Raw genomic sequence first — 23,010 nt, 5'->3', positions numbered from 1 at the left:
ATATGTAGTTACATTTTTAATTAAACCGATGAATTTTCAATTAAAATGATAATCTTAAACGAAAAAATTAATTATTAACAAAAGAGCTTAATTTTCATCCAAACAATAAAATTTTCATAAAAAAAAAAATATATATATATGTTTTCAAGAATTTTCAATTGAGAAGTATCAATTTTCAACTAAAAATAGAGTAGTTAAATTTTTAGTTAAAAAACTTAATTAAAAAAACATCCATTTAATTATACTAAAAAAAATGTAATTATTCAACAGGCATAAACTGAAAACGATGCCGATCCAAGGCAAAAATAAAAAGAAAGGAAAAGCTAACGGAAAAAATGGCAACGGCGGCAAGAGCAAAGGTTCTAAAAGAACATCTCGCGGGAGCCGAAGAAGTGGAAAAGCCAAATTCAGCATGGATATTTTCAACGAAGAAATTATGGAAAATGCATATTACACTTGTCACAATATTATGTCTGTTTTACACTCTCGCGGTTTTCCTTGGCCAGATGCGCCAAAGAAAAAGAAAAAGGGAAAGAATCGCTAAACATTTATAAAAAGAATAATAATTAAGAAAAAATCGATCGTTTAATTAATTTAAAAATAATAATTAACATTTTGAGTATTAGGAACATAGAAAATATAAAAGTATATTCAAAAAATGTTAAAGTTTGAAGCAATTTCGAAGATTATGAAATTTCTCCTGCAAAAATTTGATTTTGCTTCAATCTTTTCGAGAGTTCTGTTCTTAAATCAACAGTCGCTTATTTTTCCTATTCTAACTTATCTGATAATGTATAAAAAATACATTTTATGTAATATCTGAAAAATCTAGAATACTTTATTATCAACTATTTTGTTTAAGATGTCTTAGGAATAATATTTATGATTTATCTTTGCGACTCAATTGAAAAGTCAATACTTATTATCACATATTCACAAGTAAAATAAAAAAATATATTCAACCCGAATTTGTACTCTTCGGCCTTCTCTTTTCACTTACTTTCCGAAAATCTTGAATTTTCAGCCAGACCTCTGAATAAGGTTGCAATACTGGGCTACATCGTAATCTTTGTAGGAAATCATAAACTGTCCATTGTGGACGCAATGCACGGTCGCAGTATTCGAATACTCAAGGTTGGGTAACAACTGAAAAAATATATAAATTATCTTCTTTTTTTAAATTCTTAAAGGCATTAAAATTTGAAAAATCCCGTTTATTTCACACTTTTTCTCGTCTACATATCTCAAAATTTCATCTAAAAATTGTGCATTTTCAACAAAATAAATGAATTTTTAATCGAATAGTGGAATTTTTGCCAAAGAAAGTTCACCAACCGAAACCGGAATAGTTGAACAGTGTGAAAATGGCAAATTAAATCAATTTCAAAACAAATATCTCAATTTCGCACGAAAAAAATATTAATTTTTAATAAAAAATAACAAATCTTCAAGGAATAGTTGAATTTAAAAATATTATGATTCACAAAGAAGATCAATTTTTAAACAAAACTTAAATAATTCAACTTTAAATTAAAAAATTTTAAGTTAAAAAATTCATGTTCAACCAAACAGATGAATTTTCAACTAAAACTATGGAATATTCATTTGAAATAAGTTCAATTTTCTGTTAAAAAAATTACTTTCCACAAAAAAAAATAATTTTCAAACAAAAAAAACTAATAAAGTGATGAACTTTCAAATAAAAAATTAATCTTCTACCAAATAAGACGATTTTTTAACAAAATGAAAAAATACATGAAATTTCAACGAAGTAAATATATGAATTTTTAAGAAAATGAAATTTTGAAATAAACAAAATCCGTTTTTAATCAAAGAATTGAATTTTGAACTAAAGAAGATCATCTCTCAAACAAAAATGAAAGAATTAAATTTTTAGTTCAAAATATCAGTTTTTCAAAACAAAACAAAAATTAAAACCAGTAACCAAAGTTATTTTATTTTTAACAACCAAGACAAATTTTCAGTCCAAGTGATAAATTTTCAAAGAAAAAGATCAATTTTCAACCAAAAATGGAACAGTTCAATTTTCAGTTTAAAAAAATGATTAATTGAGAATTTTAAACCAAAAATATGAATTTTTAACTAAAATTATGAATCTTTCACTGGCACAGTTGAATTTTTAAACAAAAAATATTCATTTCTACTAAAAAAATACGAATTTTCAATTAAAAAAGATAAAGTGACAAACAAAAAATTTAAATATCAATTCAATAAATTAATTTAAAAAAAAAAGTTAATTCTCAACTAAAAAAGATAAATTTTCCACAAAAAATAGAATAGCTTAATTTTTAATTAAAATAAATAAATTTTTAATTTTTAAAAACTAATTTTCAACCAACTAAATTAAATTTAAACAAAAAAGATTAATGTTTGACCGAAAAAAAGAAATTTTTAACAAGCTACATGCATTTTAAACAAAATTGTTAATTATTAATAGTCACATTTACTGTTTAAAAATAAACCATTTTTCAAAAAAAAAGAATTGTTTTTTTAAACAGAGGTGAATATTCAACTAAAATCATGAATCCTTAACTGGAATAGTTGAATTTTTAACAAACAAAAAAAAACTTTCAGCGGAAAGATTCATTTTTGATCAATAAGAGATAAATTTTCATTTAAATAGAACCGTAAACCAAAAAAATGTATATATATTAAAAAAAAGAGTTAAAATGTTCAAACAAGTCATTACATCTTAATTTAAAAAACGATACATTCTGAACGAAAAATTTAGTAATTGATATTTTAACAAAAAAAGATTCTAATTTTTAATAATGAATTTTCAATTAGAATTATAAATCTTTAACTTAAAGAGAATAATTTTATAGCACAAAGGTGAATTCCTGACAAAATAGTTTACCTTTCAATAAAGTTATTTTATTTTTAATGACGAAGATAAATTTTAAAACAAAGAGGTGAATTTTTAAAGAAGAAGATTAATTTTCTACCAAAAAAGACGATTTTTCAACAAAATACTTGAATTTTCAACGAAATAGTTTAATTTTACACTAAAAAAGTATCAATTTTAAACCTAAAATGGACTGGTTAAATTTTCAGTTTAAAAAAATTATTAGTTGACAATTTAAAACCAGAAAGATGAGTTTTTAACTAAACTTATAAATCTTTCACTGAAATAGTTTAATTTTTTAACAGAAAATATTAATTTCTACTAAAAAAGACGAATTTTCAACCAAAAAAACATAAATTTTCAACAAAAAATAAGAATTTACAGCCTAAAAGCAATTTCTTTAAATGTTCAACCCGAAAATTTAAACTATCAACAAATTAATTATAATTGATTTTCAACCTAAAAAGAAGAATTTTCTAAAAATTGCATTGATTTTCTGTTGAAAAACGATTAATTTTTAACCAAAAATGGAATAGTTGAATTTGCAGTTTAAAAAATTAATTTCACACAAAAAATTGCATTTTTAACCAAAAGAATTAAATTTAAACCAAAAGGGATTAATTCGTAAACCAAAAAGAGGAATTTTTAACAAAAAAGTTAATTTTCAACAACAGCGTTGAATTATTAACAAATTAATTAAGTTTTAATACAAAAAAATGCGTTTTCCAAAATTTGAAATTATTTTCGATTTAAAAACCATCAATTTTAAACCAAAAATGGAGTAGTTGAATTTAAAAAAATTATTGTAAAGAAAAAAGTGAATTTTTCACCAAAAAAATTTAATTTCCACCGAAAGAGATTCATTTGTAAACCAAACAGACGAATTTTCAACAAAAAAGTTCAGTTTCAACTAAATTGTTGGATTTTCAACAAATTAATTAACTTTCAATCTAAAAAGACGAATTTTCAAAAAATTGCAATTATTTTCTTTTGGAAAACTATTAATTTTTAAACACAAACGCAATTTTGAATTTCCAGTTAATAAAAAATAATTTTGTTATTTTCATTTGATTTATTTTTTATTTTTCAACAAAAAAGACAATTTTCTACCAAATTGTTCAAATCTGCGGTCAAAAAGGAATTTTCAAGTAAATATATTAATTTTCTACCAAAATAGTTTAATCTTTAATCCGAAGAATATGATTTTTCAACACGAAAGTTAATTTTCAACGATATCTTTTTAACAAAATTGTCGAATTTTCAGCAAAATAATACAAATTTTAACCAAAAAGAATAAAATTTCAACAGAAAATAGTTGCATTTCCTTATTTCCTTATTCGTTTCTATTAATTCAGATCACATTTAAGTCGAAAAACGAGAAAAAGGTGGAAGTACTGGAAAGCCTGCGATAAATAAACAGAAATTTTGTTAATCTTAAGAATCTTACCTTTGGCGTGAGTAAGAAATACTGAGAACTATCATTTTTGCCAGTGATATTGACAATCAACTCAAAAATTCTTCTCTCGTTAATAGCATCCATTCCCTGAAAAAATTGATAAGAAAAAAATTTAACAGCTGAATATTTTTTTAAAAAGTTACTTTTTCTTTAAAATTCGTATTTTTGTGTTGAAAACTTTTTGGATGAAAATTAAACTCTTTTTTTTTTAATTTTTTGTAGTTGAAATTTTCTTTTTACAATTCTTATTTTGCCATTGAAAGGTAAGCTGATTTTTTTTTAATGAAAACTTGGCAACTATTTTTTCGAATTTTTTTTAATTCATCTGTTTTAAGAGAAATTTGATTTTTTTTTATAAAAATGCAACTATTTGGTAAAGTATTCAAGAATTTTGATTTTTTAAAAACATTCTTTTTAGTTGAAAATCCGTCTTTTTGGATTGAAAATTCCATTTTTTTCGTATAAAATTATTTATTGTTTAAAAATTCATATTTTGATCGTGAAATGCCAACTGAAAATCTTTTTCAATAGAAAATTAAACAATTTTTTAAATATTTGGTTGAAACACTTTGTTGACAAATCTTTTTCGTTTTGCAGATTTATATTTTCAGTTGAAAATTTATGTCTTTGGTTGAAAAAGTTTAATCTTTTTAATTTAATTTTTTAATTTTTTGAAAATTAATCTTTTTTTATCAAAAATTGCACTACTTGGGCTATTTTAAACTATATTGTTAAAAATGTTAAAAATGTTAGTTTTATTCGGTAAAAATGCATCAGTTTCGTGAAAAATTAATTTTTTTTGCTGCTGAGTCCTATTTTTTGTTTAAAAAATCAATTTTTATTTTTCGTTTTAAAATTATTTTATAGTACAAGACATTTTTTTGTTTAAAATAAATTAATAAATTTAAAAATCATAAATTTGTATCTGGAATGCTGTTTTATTTCTTTTGTAAAAGAGTTTATGTTAAAAGTATTACAAGATTAAATTTTTTTTTCTTTGACAATTAATTTTTGAACTGAAAATTTAACTATTCCATTTTTGGTTTAATGTTTCGTTTCTGTTTTGGTTGTAAAATAAACTGTTGTGTTGGAAAATTCAATTTTTTTATCTGAAAATTCAACTATTCCATTGCTGGTTGAAAATTCGTTTTCTTTTCGCAGACAATTAATTTTTTAAATAAAAATTTAACTATTTCATTTTGGGTTAAATTTGTTTTCTTTTTTAGTTGAAAATTCATGCCTTTTTTTGCAAAATCGTCTTTCTTGACACTATCGTTTTGTTATAGTTCATCCATTTGTTAGAGAATTCAACCATTTTTTAAAATAATCTGTTTTTTGTTGTTAAAAATTCATTTTTTTGGATTGAAAATTCCATTTTTTTCGTAGACATTATTTCCTGTTAAAAAATCATATTTTGATCGTGAAAAGTCGAATGAAATCTTTTTTAACAACAAATAAAAACTATTTTTTTAACAATTCACCTTTTGATTTTAAAATTCAATTGCTTTAGTAGAAATTTCATTATTTTAAATGAAAATGCAATTTTTTGGTTAAAACTTACTATTTTGAATGAATCACTTTGTTAAAAAATCGTTTTTTTTTTTAATTGCGGATTTACATTTTTAGTTAAAAATGTATCTCTCTGTTTGAAACTTTAACTATTCTGTTGAAAATTAATTTTTTTTTAAATTAAAAATTCAACTATTTGGGTAAAAGTTAAAAATTATGGTGAAGTCTTTTTTTTAGTTTATTGTAAAGCTAATTTTTTAACTGAAAACGTAAATTTTCCATTTTTTTAACATCGATCTTTTTTAGTTGAAAATTCTCTGTTTTTGGAAAAAATATCAGTTTCTTGGTTTAAAATTTTATCTTTGTTGGATAAAAATGTATCTGTTTCGTGGAAAATTCAGTTTTTCCTGCAAAGTCCTATTTTTTGTTTCAAAATTAAATTTATGTAGAGGAAATTCGTCTTTTGGCTTGAAAGTTGATCAATTTAGATAAAATTTTATTTCTTTCTTGAATGGAAAATCTTTATTAAAAATTCGTCTTTTAGGTTTTAGAATACTGTTTTTTTTTTTATAAATTTAATTTTTTTGATTGAAATATTAGATTATATTTCAATCAAAAAATATTAAATTTATACCAAAAAAAAGAGTATTTAAAAACCTAAAATTCGAATTTTTAACAAGTAAAAAGAAGTATTATCACCTTGTTTTTAAATTTATGTAAATATATTTTTCATGATACAGAATTTTACAAAATATTATGAAAAATTCGAGTCCTTTTAAAAGATGTTTAGAACTTTTAGAAATTGGGCAGGAATCAAGAAATATTTGATAAATTGTCGAAAATATTTCCGAGTTTTCAAATATTTGTAATCTATTTAAAACGTTTTCTTGAAATCTTTCAAAATTATTTTAAATTCTTCTAAATATTTCTTGAATTTTGCTTTAAAATCTCCTGAAATATTTGTAGAAATTTTAAGAAACGTTAGTTATGTTTGAAAACCTTCTTTCAATTTTCTATTAAATTTCATTTTTCAAAATAAAAAATTATTTTCAATTTTCAGAAGAATATAAAAAAATTCTTTTTTTTAATCTTTTCAGACCTTCTAAATATTTCAATTTCTAATTTATTTTTGAAATCTTCTAGGATCTGTTTAAATAAACTCTTCAAATTAATTTTTCGAAATAAAAAATTATTTTAATTTTTCCTAGGAACCTGGAAAAATGTCTTTCATTTGCGTGAAACTTTAGAACATTAAAAAAAATCTTTAAAAGTTTTAATTATTTTTGAATAAGTTCAAAACGATTGCATATCTCTTAAGCTTACTCAATTTTTTTCTAAAATTATGTAATATAGCAAAATTTCAAAATTTTGCTTTAAAATCTTTCAAACACATTAAAAAAATTTAGGAAATAATTTCTTACAAAACAATCATTTAAAAAATTCCCATGAATTTTAATAAATAAGAAAATAATTTAATTGTCAGCCAGAGATGAATTATCAATTAAAATTATGAATCTTTAACAAACGAACAAAAATTTTTTTACAGAGTAGCTAAATTTTGGAACTTAAATTTTTTAACCAAATAGACGGTTTTTCAACAAATGTAACACTTAAGCTAAAAGACGGCTTTTTTCGTAAAATAGCGGCATTTTCGACCCGAAAATATAAATTTTCAACAAAAAAAGAGCATTTTCAACACAAAAGTGGCAGTATTATCAAAAAAGAGAAAATTGAAACCAAAAAGATTACTTTTCTTTAAATAAAGACAAATGTTTATTAAAAATAATTCACAAAAAATGGAAAAGCTAAATTTTCAGGTAAAAAATTAATTTTCGAACAAAACAGATGAACCTTCAAAGAGTAAAATAAACTTGAAAAAAAGTGGTTCAGCTTTTATAGACGAATTTTCAACAAAAGAAGTGAATTTTCTACGAAGAAAAATTTGCCAATCATAGAGAAAAAATGTCATCCAAATAGTTAAATTTTCTACTAAAATAATAAAACTTGTAACTCAAAAAGAAAAAAATATTCAACAAAACAGTTGAATTGTCCAGCCCAAAACACGAATTTTTTACATAATAGTTAAATTTTCTCCCAGAAAATATGAATTTCAAGGAAAAAACGAACAATTCTCAACCAATAATTAAATTGTTAAACTTTCAGTTAAAAAATTATTAGGTTTCAGAAATCTAAATGAAATTATTGTTAAAGTTGAAAAAAAAAACAGGAATAAATGCGAAACTTTGAAATATCTTCGATTGTAGCTTCCAAATTTTCACCGTGAATACACATTTCAGGACCATTAATTAATTAATTGTTGTGTAATTTAAATACGGCCACATACCTGATTAATTTCGTCGACACAGCGAAAAGGAACTCGCGATAATTCCTGCAAAGAAATCATATAAACTGCAGTTGTAACAGCTCTTTCTCCTCCACTCTGATGATGTCTCGTCAACTCCTGAAGTTTATCCGCATCTCTAAACTTCACCCTGATTTTCAATCCGTACTTATCAAAGTCCATCTGCATTAAAATTAAAAAAAAAATCATTTTATCTATCACACAAACATTAATTTAAATTAAAAAGCAGAATTAAGTTTAAACGATATTCTAGAAATTACACAAACACTAATTTCAAGTTAATTAATTAAATTTAAATAATATTCTAGAACCTACGATATTTTCGTCGTGTGTGAGGGAAACTTCTCCGGCGCACTTCATCTCAGAAAAGTAACGACTAAAGTTCTCGTTGATCCTGTCCACGAGTTGTTCGATAAGAGGCATCCACAAATTTCGAAGGGTTTCTGTCTCGGTTGTAATTGTTTCCAACTCATGAGTCTTCGTTGCCAGGACTCCTCTCAATTCCTCAACTTCCTTCTGCACTTTCTCAAACTCTTCGAGAATCTTTAAAAAAAAAAATACGAAAAGGCTCTTAAAAAATGAAGAAAAAACCAGGATGGCCGTTTTCATCGAAGAAAAAAATTCCCGGTTTTCTCCCGGTTAGCAAATATTTTTCACGGATAATGAAATTTAAAAAATCAAACTATATTCTAAACATTTTTCCATATGAAGTAATAAACAATTAACGACAAATTAAAGCAGTCAAAGTGGAACACTTGAATTTCAAACTTTTAAAATTAAAGTTGAAAAGTTTTTTCAATTTAAAAATGGTATCAAATGGAAGGTAGTAACACTTTTCAATTAAACAATGTTAAATGAAATGCAAATAAACTGCAAATTTTAGAATTTTCATCAATTATAGAGTTCAAAGATTCAGATTAAATTCCAAAAATATAAATCCACGTTAACATTTTCAATGGTCTAAATTAAAAAATCAAGAAAAGAACTTTAAAAATTTTCAAAATTGTATCATTTTAAGTCATTTTGAGCTACACATTGAAAATTGAAAAATAATTTTTTTAAATTAACATTTCTACAATTAGAAGTTAAATTATTTTTATATTAAATAGTCTAGGCATCCTTTAAAAGCTTTACAATTTTATTTAAAAATCTTGAGAAATCTAGAAGTGATTTTAAATTTTTCGAAATTCAAAATAATTTTTGAATTTTTTTCGGAACTTTTAAATATATTTCGAAATTAATTGAATTTTTTCTATAACTTTGAGAAAATCCTGCAAATTTAAAAACAAATTTGAATTTCAATTTATAAATAACATTAGAACACTTATTATTTGTAAAAATATTAGAGTAATTTTAAGAGATATTTAGAAGTTTAAAAAAATTCGAATTAAATTTAGAACTTGAAACAATTGCAAATACTTATAGCCGAATTGAAAATAAAATGTAGATTTTTGCAGATTTCAAACAAAAAATTTAGAATTTTTTACAGAATTGTGAAAGACTTCAAAAGAATAAAAAATTTTCTTAAGATTCTTAGGAAGATTGAAAATGATTTTCCACTTTGAAAAATTAAGGAAGATTTTAAGGATTTTTTTTTAATTTGCAGGATTTTCAAAAATTGTAGGAAAATTTCGATTAATTTTAAAATATATATAGAAGTTCTGAAAAAAATTTTAACACACTTCGTTTAAATTACTTGAAATAATTTCAAGTTTTTAATTAATTTTGAATCTTTTCAAAACCTCTAAATATCTCTTAAAATTACTCAAATTTTTCTACAAATATTAGGTGTTCAATTTTGATTTATGCATCAAAATTTAACAATTTCACTTATAAATTAAACTTTTTTTCAAATAGAACCAATAAAATTGTAACGCTAAAAGTTTAAAAGTTCTTCGAAGATCTAAAGACCTTTTTATGTAAAACAATTAAGTTTTAAATTGTTTTTTTTTTAATATTTGGTTTCAATTTACTCGTCTTAAATGAACAGTGAAATATTGCTAAATATTAAATACTTATTCTTTTCATACAACAAGAAATTTCAAATTAAATGGGATAAAAATTAAATAATTTAGACTGACTATATTTTAAATTAAAAAAAAAACCTTTAGTTATGACTATATTATTATGGATTTATTTTTAAGTTGAAAATAATAAAACGCACGTTTACATTTTTTAATAGCTGAAAAAAATTAATAGAAATAATGTATTAGTAAATTTATTTATTAAATTTAATATAAAAAAATAATATAAAGGAAGACCTGAAACTCTGAATTAAAAAAATATTATTGATAAATCATGAAAATTCTTATTTAAAAATAAAATTATCGGAATAAATGATACAATATGGAAATCCTCAAATTTTGAACGGATCTAGAATTGTTTGGTCAAATCAATTATTGTTCAGATTTATATACAGATCCATTTAAAAAATTATTTATTTATTTATATTTACAGTTGATAAAATAAAACTGTTTTTTATATAAAATTTTCAACTTCCAATGCTTTTAATTTTTAATTATTTAAATCCTCAAAACTGAACTTTAATTATTTTAAAAACTGTGAAAATCAAACTTGGACAGATTTTTCTTCTGAAAATTCGTAAAATTCCTGGTTTCCCGGTCCGACGGCCACCCAGTTTTTTATTAAAAAATCTTCGATTTTAAAAACTTCTAATTTTTTTAAACCTTCAAAACTGCATTGTAAAATTCTTTAAATTAAAATATATGCTTACAAAATTAAAAATCTAAAATGGAAAATTTTTAAAGTGATAATTTGTCGAATTAAGCATTCTAAACTAAATGATATAATAATTTATAAACATCAGAATTCAACAAATTATTTAAAAACGCTTGAAATCAAAGTTGGACAACATTTTTAGAATAAAAATATCATAAAATTCCCGGTCATTTCCCTGTTTCCCGGCCACCTTGTAAAACGAATTAAAAAAAAAACAGTTGATTTTTCGACCGAAAGATGTGAATTTGCAACAAATAAAAACGAGAGGGGTAGTTTTATTTAAAGAAAAAAATGTTCGATTCGCACATTTTTCACGGTCAATGATGTTTAAAAAATCGAACACTAAATCTAAAAATTGTTCCATTCGAAGTAATAAAAATTGAACTGCAAATAAAAGTATTTAAATTAAAACTCTGGAATTTTAAACTTTGAAAATTAAAGTCTAAAAGTTGTTTTATTCAAAAAATTTGTATTCAAATTATTGCAGTTAAACTGCCAAATTGAAAATTTAAAACTTTTAAAAATTGTAGACTTCAAAGATTCAGATTTAGTTCCAAAAATGTAAATCCGCGTTGTCATTTCCAATGCTCAAAATTTAAGAATCAACCAAAGAATTTAAATGTGTTCAAAATTTTATGATTTTAAGCAAGTGTAAATTCTAATTCCATCTCAAAATGAGTTAAAAATTAAAAATTCCCTGTTTAAATCCGAAATTTTAATTCTTTTCGAAAAACTGCCTGTTCAAATCCACAATTTTAATTCTTTTCAAAAATTCTTCATTTCAAGCAATTGAAATCCGGAATTTTGCTACTTTTCGAAAATTCATATTTTTAATTTTTTTCTCTCGAAAATATCCCGTCTTAACTTAGAATTAGAATTCAATTTTTTAAAGAATCCCCTTTTACAGCTCGAAATTTATTTAAATTTTTAAATTCCCTGTTCCAAGAAAAATTATAATTCTTTTCGATAAATACCAGTTTCAACTGTGAATTGGTTAAAATTTGAAGATTCCCGTTTCCAAGTCAGAATTATTACTATTCTGGATAAATTAAAGTTCCAACTATAAATGTGTAAAAAATTAAAAATTCCCTGTTCAAATTAAAAGTTAAATTATTTTAATTTTAAATAGTTTAAAAATCCTTAAAATGCTTCGAAATTTTATTTAAAATTTTGAAGAATCCCCTTTTCCAGCTCGGAATTTATTTAAAATCTTTAATTCCCTGTTCCAAGAAAAATTATAATTCTTTTCGATAATTACCAGTTTCAACTGAGAATTGGTTAAAATTTGAACACTGCCGTTTCCAAGTCAGAATTATTATTATTCTTGAAACATCTCAGTTCCAACTATAAATTTTGTAACAAAATTAAAATTCCCTGTTCAAATTAAAAGTTAAATTATTTTTATTTCAAATAGTTTAAAAATCCTTCAAATGCGAACAATTTCAAATTATATATATTATTTTATATTAATTAAATATATTATTTTTAAGTTATTTTGAAATTAAAATTAGTTTTAAAAAAATCATTGATTGATTTATATTCATAGTTAATCAACTAAAAATGTTTTTTATCAAAAATCTTCGATTTTAAACGCTTCTAATTTTTTATTGCTTAAGTCTATAAAACTGCATTTTAAAATTGTTATATTGACATGTAGTTTAAAAAATTAAAAATCTAAAATGGAAAATTTCAAAAGTTTCATTTTCATTCACAAAAAAAATATAAAATTTCAGTCAAAAATAAAATAGTTTAATTTCGCGTTAAAAATTTAATTGAATAGTTACATTTTTAAAAAGAGATGCATTTTAAAATAAAATTATGAATCTTCAGCTGGAATAATGAAATTTTAAATTAAACAGATGAATTTTCAACCAAAATAATGAATATTTAACTGAAATCTTTGAATTTTTTATCAAAAAGATGAATTTTTATACAAGATTAATTTTCAAACAAAAAGAATTATTTTTCAACAGAAGATACAATTTTTAAACAAAATACATGAATTTTTATTACAAAATACGAGAATTGTCAATAAAAATTTAAATAATTAAATTTTAGGTTCAGAAAATCAGTGCTCAACCAAAAAGAACGAATTTTCAACTAGAAAATATCATTTTTCAACCAAAAATTGAATAATTAAATTCAGTCAAAAATGAATCTTCAGCAAAAATTGTGGAATATTCATCTGGAATAGTATTTTCTTTTTCAGTTTAAGAAAAAAATTATTTTAAAACAAAAAAGCAAGAAATTTTCAATAGAATAGTTCAATTTTCTGTAAAAAAATTCCTTTTCATCCAAAGAGAAAACAAGTTTTCATTCAAATAACTCACTTTTCATCCAAAGAAATGAATTTTTAATTGAAACGATGAATTTTCCAGAAAAAGATGAATCCATTTTATATTAAAAAGATACTTTTTTAAATTCAAAATTCGTGCATTTTCAACTAAATTAATTAATTTTCAATTAAAAAAAGACAAATATACATCCAAATTGTTAAATTTTTAAACTAGAAAAGGACCATTTTCATCCCAAACTGATAAATTTCAGAAAAAAAATTAATCTTAACTGGAATGGTTGAATTTTATATCTACAAAAAGAAGAATTTTCTACAAAAAAAGAAGTTTTCCACAAATTATATAATATAAAAAAATAGTTTAACTTTGAAATGGAAAATATTAGTTCCCAACCAAAAAGTTTAATTTTCATCCAAAAAAGATAAAATTTTCCATCAAAAATAAAAGTTTAATTTTCCGTTAAAAATCTAATTCTTAACAACAACAAAACTCGGATTTTCAGAAAAATAATTAATTTTTTTACTGGAATAGTTTAATTTTTAGTTGAAAAATTGATTTTCAACAAAGTAGTTAAATTTTTAAAAAGATGTGAATTTTTAATGAAAATTATAATAAATCTTCTAGCAGAAAACTTAATTTTTAACAAAAGCAATTTAAATTATTGAAAATTCCCTGTTCAAATCCAAAATTTTGTTTCTTTAATAAAATTCGTCATTTTCACTCAGAAATAAAATTCTTTTGAAAAAATTCCTTGTGCAAATGCGGAATTTTAATACTTTTCGAAAATTCTTCGTTTTAACTAATAATTCGAATTTTTCTGTAAAATTCCCTGCTCTAATTGATCATTTTAATTTTTTTCCAAAATATGCCGTCTCAACTTCTCTGTTCAAATTAAAGGATAAATTATTTTAATTGTAAATAGTTTAGATGCTGTTTTACTTTTAAATTGTCTTAAGTTGTAACTCGTAACAGAGATTTTTCAAACTCCCTTTCATCTAAATCCCAATTTTAATTAATTAAAAAAAATTCCCTGGTCCAAGTGAAATAATATTTCTTCACCAAAATTCCCTGTTCTAAAGTAAAACCGATAGTTATTTTCACAAAGAAGTTACTTTTCTAAATTAACCAAAATGATTGAACTAATAAAAACTTAAATTCTGCTACGATCAGAAGTAAATTCCCGGTTTTTTTTTTTTTTTTTTTTTTTTTTTTAATTAAATTCCTGGTCAAATCGCCACTCTGGAATTCTAGAAATTCTAGGGGAGAAAATGGGGTTAAAAAAGGGGACTTAAAAAAAGAAATAATTCATACGTTTTCACTGTCGTCGTTCTTCGCCATGCAGAATACTTTCGCCTGTGCAGTTCTGAGCTCTTCTTCAATTTCCTGAATCGTGGGTGGTAATTTTTCAAAGGCAGTGTTAAAAGGTCTGAAACCTCGATCTTGAGGACTGAGTCCATGAGTAGAGGCCAAGGCCTCCTTGTACAATTTATCGACTTCATTTTTAAGTGGTCGCAATTCTTCCTCGAGAATTTTGAAAGTTTTTTCGGCCTCGTCACACCTGTCGCGCAATTCTTGGGAGTCATTCTCCTTTTGTCGCAACATCTGCTTCTGCAGTTTCAAATCCAGTTTCGTTTGTCCACTCTCTTGTTCAAAAGTAAAACAGTCTTCCAGTAGTTTATTAAAAGTTTTGTAGGCACAGAGCTGGCTTTTAATCGTATCCTGTAATTTTTATTTTTTTTTTATTTTTTTTTTTTTATAATAATAAATCATTTGTAATTTAAGTAGCAAGAGGGCAATAATTTTTTAGTTTTTTAGCGACTCAAATAATAATTTTCAGTTAGAAAGAATGGAAAATATTAGATTAGAAGATATTTTTCAATATAATAGCACGATCAATTAATGAAATAATTAAATAATACTGAAAATTTGTAACAAAAAAGTTTAACTTTCAACAAAACAGTTGCATTTTTTTAAAAAAAGAGGATTAATTTTCTACAAAAGAAGACGATTTTTCAATAAAATACATGAATTTTAAACGAAATAGTTGAATCTTCAACTAAAAAAGATTTATTTCAACGGGGAATGGAATAGTTACATTTTCAGTTAAAAAAATTTTTAAGAAAAATGATGAATTTTGTACTGAAATAATTGAATATTTTAAATTAAAAAGATGAATTTTCAACTAAAAAAGATCAATTGTCACACAAAAATTAACAATCTAAATTATCAATTTAAAAAATTAATGTTCAACGAAAGAGATGAATTTTTAAATAAAAAATTATGGACAAATATTTGCGTTTTCAAACAGTGATGAATTTCCAACTAAAATTACAAATATTTAACTGAAACAGTTGAATTTTCAACCTAAAAGATAAATGATTAAAAAATAAAATTAATTTTCAAATAAAAAGATTAATTTTCTATCAAAAAGGACAATTTTTCAATAAAATGACCAAATATATGAATTTTCAAGGAAATAGTTTAATTTTAAGTAAACAAGATGAATCTTTAACTGGAATAGTCAAATTTTCAGTTAAGAAAATCATTCTTAATCATACTGATGAATTTTTAAATAAATTGATGGACCCTGAAGTGAAATAGTTAAGCTTTCCATCAAAAAAATTAGAAATTTTAACTTAAATGATGAACCTTGAACCGAAATAGTTGAATTTTCAACCAAAAAGATATATTTGATTACAAAAAATATTAATTTCTACCAAAAAAACAACATATTTTCAACTAAAGAAGACAAATCGTCAACCAAAAATTTATTATTTATATTATCAATTAAAAAATTGATTTTCAACTAAAGAGATAAATTCTCAATTAAAACGACAGTATATTATTCAAAATAGTTACACTTTCAGTCTTAAAAAATTGTTACCAACAACAAAAAAACGACTAATTTTCAAACAAAGTGATGAATTTTTAAGTAAAATGTTAAATCTTAAACTGGAATAGTTGAGATTTTTAAACGAAAAAGATGAATTTGAAACTGAAATGATGAAACTTTTAACCAGAATGGTTGAATCTTTAAACAAACAAAAAAATAATTTCGACCAAAAAAACACAAATTTTCAACTAAAAAGACAAATTTTCAACCAAATAGTTACATTTTTTACTAACAAAAAAATCAACGTTCAAACCAAAAAATGGAAAAGGTACATTTTCATTAAAAAAAATTAACTTAAAAAAAGACAAATTTTAATAAAACAGAGTCCTCAACAACAGATTAATTTTGAACCAAAAAGTTGCATTTTTAACCCAAAAAAGGTGAAATTTTAACTAAAATAATTAACCTTGAACTGAAATAGTTGAATTTTTAAACAAAAAGATATATTTGCTTACAAAAAATATTAATTTCTTTAAAAAAAACAACATATTTTTAACTAAAGAAGATAAATTGTCAACAAAAAATTTGTTATTTATATTATCAATTATAAAAATTGATGTTCAATTAAAGAGATAATAGTTATATTTTAGGTTTAAAAAAATTGTTTCCAACAACAAAAAATCAACTAATTTTCAAACAAAGTAATGAATTTTCAAATAAAATTATGAATCTTTAACAAGAATAGTTGAATTTTTAAACAAAAAAAAATAATTTCGACCAAAAAAGACAAATTTTCAACCAAAGCGGTGGATTTTTAACTAAAATTATGGATGATTCAACTGGAATAGTTACATTTTAAGTTTAAGAAAAAAATTAAATTTCAAAAAAAGAATTGCGTTTTCAAATAGTGACGAATTTTCAACTAAAATGATGAATTTTTAACTCGAATAGTTAAATTTTCAAACAAAAAACTGAATTTTTGAAAAAAGAAGATTAATTTTCAAACAAAAAACATAATTTTCCACCAAAAAACGACGATTTTTCAACAAAATGACAAAATGCATGAATTTTCAGTGAAATGTATGAATTCTTAATGAAATAATTACATTTTTAACTAAAAAAAAGATCAATTTTAAACCAAATCATTGGATTTTGAAATAAAGAAGGTCATCTTTTAACCAAAAATGAAAGAATTCAATTTTCAGTTCAAAATATCAGTTTTCAAAAAAAAATTAAAACCAGTAACAAAGTTATTTTATTTTTAACAACTAAGATACATTTTCAGCCACAGAGATAAATTTTCAAAGAAAAAGATTACTTTTCTGCCAAAAATGGAATAGTTAAATTTTCAGTTTAAAAAAATTAGTTGAGATTTTAAACCAAAAAGATTAATTTTTAACTAAAATTATGAATCTTTCACTGGCATAGTTGAATTTTGAAGCAAAAAATTTTAATTTCTACTAAAAAAAGACGAATTTTCAACTAAAAAATATCAATTTCAATAAAAATAAAATAGCTTAATTTTTAGTTAGAGAAATAAGTTTTTTTTTTTAAATTAAAAAAGCTTTTCACGAAATACTTAAATTTTAAAACAAACAAATAAATTTTCTACAACAAGATTAAATTTCTATAAAAAAATTTCTACAGAAAATATAATAGTTAAATTTTTAGTTAAAAAAATTAATTTTCAATTTTTAAAAACTAATTTTCAACCAACTAATTTAAATTTAAACGAAAAAGATAATGTTTGACCGAACAAAAAAGAATTTTTAACGAGCTAAATGCATTTTCAACCAAATACTTTAATTTTTAATAGTTACATTTATAGTTAAAAAAGAAACTAATTAAAAATAAATTGCGTTTTCAAACAGTGATGAATTTTCAACTAAAATGATGAATCCTAAATTGGAATTATTGAATTTTAAACCAAGAAGATGAATTTTCGAGAAAAAAAAAAGATAAAATATGAAAAAAGAAGATTAATTTTCAAACAGAAATATTAATTTTCTACCAAAAACGATTTTTCAAGAAAATAACAAAATACATGAATTTTCAACGAAATAGTTGAATTTTGAACTAAAAAAGGTAAATATTAGTAAAAATCGGAAAAGGTAAATTTGTATTTTAAAAAAAGGACGAATTTTAATAAAACAGTAGAACAAAAGAAGATAAATTGTAAACCAAAAATTGATTATTTGAATTATCAATTAAAAAAATTAATGTACAATTAAAGAAATGAATTATCAAATAAAATGATAGAATATTAATCGGAATAGTTACATTTTTAATCAATAAATTAATAATTTCAATTTTCCGAAGAAAAAAAATCATTTTCAGCCAAAAAAAACACGAATTTTTAAGACAATATCTCATTTTTCAACCAAAAATTAATGCTCAATTAATATTACGATTCATAAACAAAATAAAAATTAGTTTTTGATAAAAGAGTTAAAATTTTTAAACACGTAATTATTAAATTTTAATAAAAAAAAAAGATAAATTCCGAACGAAAAATTGAGTGGCTGATAGATATTTCAGCAAAAAAAGATTATAATTTTTAATAAAAAAAAAAAGAGTTGAATTCAACCAAAAACGACAATTTTTATATTTAAAATAAATTAATAATAAATCAAAAATATTTTTCTAAATATAGATCTTCCTTCGTACCTGGATTTCCGCTTTAAACATCGCCCTAATTTCTTCAATGTCTGTTCGCTCGTCCTGCAGTTTTTTTATTTTTTCATCTGCTAAGCGAATTCTTGACCTCAAGGCCTGAATTTTCTGAATATTCTGCTGACAAAGACTCCTGATGTTGCGATACTCAGTCATTTGTTTATCCGCTTCTTTAATTTGAGCTTCCATTTCTTGTATCTGTTGAGCAATGCCTCGCTTCTCATTTTTCAACAGGTTTATCCTGAAAATTAGGATTTTTCTAAAGAGGGCCGTACTTAAATTACTGATTTTTTCTTGACTAATTTTTCATTTTTCTTTATCAATAATATTCAAATAAAAGCACTTTAATCTTGTAGTAAAACGGAATAAACGTTTTATCAGATACAAAATTAAACATTTTCAAATTTATTAATTTATTTTGAACAAAATATATCTTTTCTACTATAAAATATGGATTTTTAAACAAAATGCTTGAATTTTCGGCCTAAAAAGATAAATTCCCAACGAAAAAAGTGTCATAGTTTATATTTTAATCAAAAAGATACAATTTATAAAAAAATGAATTTTAAAACAAAACAAAAAAACGAATTCTTAACAAATAAATATTTTTCACCCAGGAAAACCTAACATAAATGAAATTTATAAACAAGAAAATTATTATTTTTTTTTACCAAAAGAGGAGACTTTTCAACTGAAAAAAATTAATCTTAAAAAAATGGAAAAGTTACATTTTCAGTTAAAAAATTAATTTTAAACCAAAAAAAGGCTTTTCCACAAAACGGTTAAATTTTCAACCAATTACATAAGCCAAAAATGATTCCAGTTGACTCTTCAAGATGAAAATATGAATTTCTTAACAACAAATAAATTTCTAAGAAAAAAATTGAATTTTCAGTCCAAAAAGAAGAATTTTCAACCAAAAAGGATGACTTTTTAACAAAAATGTTGAATTCTCTACCAAATAATTGCATTTTTATCAACAAAAAAAAGAGAAGAAATTCCTCTTAAAATAGATGAATTTTTGTTTAAAATAAAAAAAACAACATTCCAACAACAAAAAAGTTGAAATGTCACCCAAAAATGATTCAAATTGACTTTTTAAGATGAAAAGATGAATTTTTTATTAAAAATAAGTTTCTACAAAAAAAATCTATATTTTAATTCAAAAAGGATGAATTTTTAACAAAATAGTTAAATTATCTACCAAATAGTTGCTTTTTTATATAAAAAATATATAATTCTTCTTAAAACACACACATTTTTATTAAAAAAAAACAAATATTTTTTAAAAATAGTTATATTTTTATCAAAAAATTCTTCCAATTGACTTTTCAAGATCAAAATATGAATTTCTTCACAAAAAATTTGTTTCCACGAAAAAAAGAATTTTCAATTAAAAAAGATGCATTTTTTCAACCAAATAGGATGAATTTTTAACAAAATTGTTGGATTCTCTACCAAATATTTGCATTTTTATCCAAATAGATGAAATTTCAAATATATTTTTATTTAATGAAAGAAAATTCAAAAAAATAGTTAAATTTTTATCAAAAAATGATTTCATTGGCTTTTCAAGACCAAAATATGAATCTTTAACAAAAAATCATTTTCAACCAAGAAATTTGAATTTTCAATCAAAATAAAGAAATTTTTATCCAAAAAGATGACTTTTTAACCAAATTATTGATTTCTCTACCAAATAATTGCTTTTTTATCCAAAAAAGATCCATTTTGTAATCAAACAGATGAATTTGTAATAAAAAACACATTTTTGTTATAAGTGGAACTTTTATCCAGAAAATATTTCAGTTCATTTTTCAACAACAAAATATAAATTTTAAACAAAAAGTAAATTTTCTACGAAACAGTTGCATTTTTCTCAAAAAACTATTTAATTTCTGCTAAAGCAGATAAACTTTAAAATAAAAAAAGAGAAACTTTCAATAAAAGAGTTGAATTTTCAACCGAAAAGTTAACAAACAAAATGCAATTTTTCTATTAACTAAAATAAATTCTGAGATTCTGAAAAATTCTCAGAGAATTTATTTCTCGGTAATATTTTCATTCTCGTTACAGTTCTCAAAGTAATTTATCAAAAAAAAAAAAAGAATTTTAAAACAAAACAAAAAACGAATTCTTAACAAATAAAGATTTTTTACTCAAGAAAACCTAACATAAATTAAATTTCTAAACAAGAAAATTATTATTTTTTTTTTTACCAAAAGAGGAGACTTTTTAACTGAAAAAGATTAATCTTAAAAAAAATGGAAAAGGTACATTTTCAGTTAAAAAATTAATTCTAAACCAAAAAAAGGCTTTTCCACAAAACGATTACATTTTCAACCAATCACATGAGCCTTTAATAAATTTTTTTTCAAGAATGTCGTTTAATTTTTAACCAAGTGTAATTGAGTTTTTAATTAAAAAAGATGAATTTTTTCAACCAAAAAGAATGAATTTTAACAAAATTGTTGAATTCTTGACCAAATATTTGCATTTTTATCCAAATAGATGAAATTCCAGATGTAATTTTATTTAATAAAAACAATTCAAAAAAATAGTTGAATTTGTATCCAAAAATGATTCCAGTTGACTTTTCAAGATCAAAATATGAATTTCTTAACAAAAAATAAATTTCTACGAAAAAAAATTGAATTTTCAGTCCACAAAGAAGAATTTTCAACCAAAAAGGATGACTTTTTAACAATATTGTTGAATTATCTACCAAACAATTGCATTTTTATCAAAAAAAGAAGAAATTCCTCTTAAAACAGATGAATTTTTATCTAATAAAAAAAATTAGTTTAATTTTCTGCTGAAAATGATTTCAGTTAACTTTTCACGATCAAAATATGAATTTCTTAACGAGAAATAAATTTCTATGAAAAAATGGAATTTTCGGTCCAAAAAGAAGAATTAAAAAAAAAGAATTTTCAACCAAAAAAGACTTTTTTTACAAAATTGTCGGATTCTCTACCAAATAGATGCATTTTTATCCAAAAAAAGATGAAATTATTTTTAAAACGGACGAATTATTATTTAAAATAAAAAAAGCAAAATTCCAACAACAAAAAAGTGGAATTTGCACCCAAACATGATTTCAATTGACTTTTAAAGTTGAAAATATGAATTTTTTATCAAAAAATAAGTTTCTACGAAAAAAAATTTATATTTTAATCCAAACAGACGAATTTTTTCATATAAAAAGGATGAATTTTTAACAAGATAGTTCAATTTTCTACCAAATAGTAGAATTTTTATCCAAGAAATATGAAATTTGTATTTTTCACAAAACTGTCGAATTATCTACCAAACAATTGAATTTTTTTGTTTAAATTAGAAATTCCTACTAAAACAGATGAATTTTTATTTAATTAAAAAAAAAAATTGGTAGAATTTTCTGTTAAAAAGATTTCAGTTAACTTTTCACGATCAAAATATGCATTCTAAAACAAGAAATGAGTTTCCACGAAAAATATGGAATTTTTAGTCCAAGAAGAAGAATTTTCAACCAAAAAGGATTACTTTTTAACAAAAAGAATGAAATTTTAACAAAATTATTGAATTCTCTACCAAATACTTGCATGTTTAGTCAAAATCAAAATATTTATTTTTTCAGAAAAAAAACCACAAATTTTTATTTAAAAAGTTGAACTCTAATCCAGAAAAGATTTCAGTTAATTTTCAACACTAAAAAATTATAAATTTAAAGAAAAAGTAAATTTTCTACGAAATAGTTAAATTTTCAACTAAAAAATCGCATTTTTATCCAATAAAAATGAAATTTCTCTTAAAAAAGATAAATTTTTATTTAAACTATTTTTTTTTGAATAGTTGAATTTTTAATAAAAAAAATTCTTCTAAAACAGGTGAATTTTTTAATTGAAAACACAAATTAAAAAAAAATAGTTGAGATTGCAACCAAAAAGGATATCTTTTCAAAAAAGTTTTTAAAATTTCAACCAAGTAATAAAATTTATAAAAAAAAATCTTCAGGAGAAAGTTTTAGGCAAATTTCCAAAAATTACGTACAGAGCTTTCTGACCTAGAAAAGTTATTTAAATTTCTGAAAGGAGAAAAAAAATATAATCATTTCACATGGAAAAATTCCGCGTTCCTTGGTTTTTTCTTTGTTTTGTAACAATCTAGAATTCTTATCTTTTTTTAAAATAATATTTGATTACACAGGCCCACAAAAAAAACAAAAGTGTCTGTGCAATTGACCAGACCTATATATTCTTATGTATTTTTCGACGCTGAATCCGAATTTGTAATAAA

General features: G+C 22.4%; 1 protein-coding gene across 1 annotated transcript in view; it reads right to left on the bottom strand.

Annotated features, from left to right (window-relative positions):
- Positions 1–599: 599 nt before the first annotated feature.
- LOC117167028 (structural maintenance of chromosomes protein 5) overlaps positions 600–23,010 on the bottom strand; it is a 56,643-nt gene continuing 34,232 nt past the window's right edge. Inside the window, exons 9-14 of the mRNA XM_033351584.1 lie at positions 18,727–18,973; positions 14,538–14,945; positions 8,509–8,736; positions 8,176–8,355; positions 4,314–4,409; positions 600–1,146 (exon numbers count right to left, since the gene is read on the bottom strand). Of these exons, the coding sequence (XP_033207475.1) occupies positions 1,021–1,146; positions 4,314–4,409; positions 8,176–8,355; positions 8,509–8,736; positions 14,538–14,945; positions 18,727–18,973 (1,285 nt within the window). The 3' untranslated portion in view covers positions 600–1,020. The remainder of the gene's footprint in view (positions 1,147–4,313; positions 4,410–8,175; positions 8,356–8,508; positions 8,737–14,537; positions 14,946–18,726; positions 18,974–23,010) is intronic.

This window comes from Belonocnema kinseyi, chromosome 2, assembly GCF_010883055.1.
Source record: "Belonocnema kinseyi isolate 2016_QV_RU_SX_M_011 chromosome 2, B_treatae_v1, whole genome shotgun sequence".
Lineage (NCBI taxonomy): Eukaryota > Metazoa > Arthropoda > Insecta > Hymenoptera > Cynipidae > Belonocnema > Belonocnema kinseyi.
Note: the sequence above shows the minus strand (reverse complement) of the source record. Positions and strands in the feature narration are given on the sequence as shown.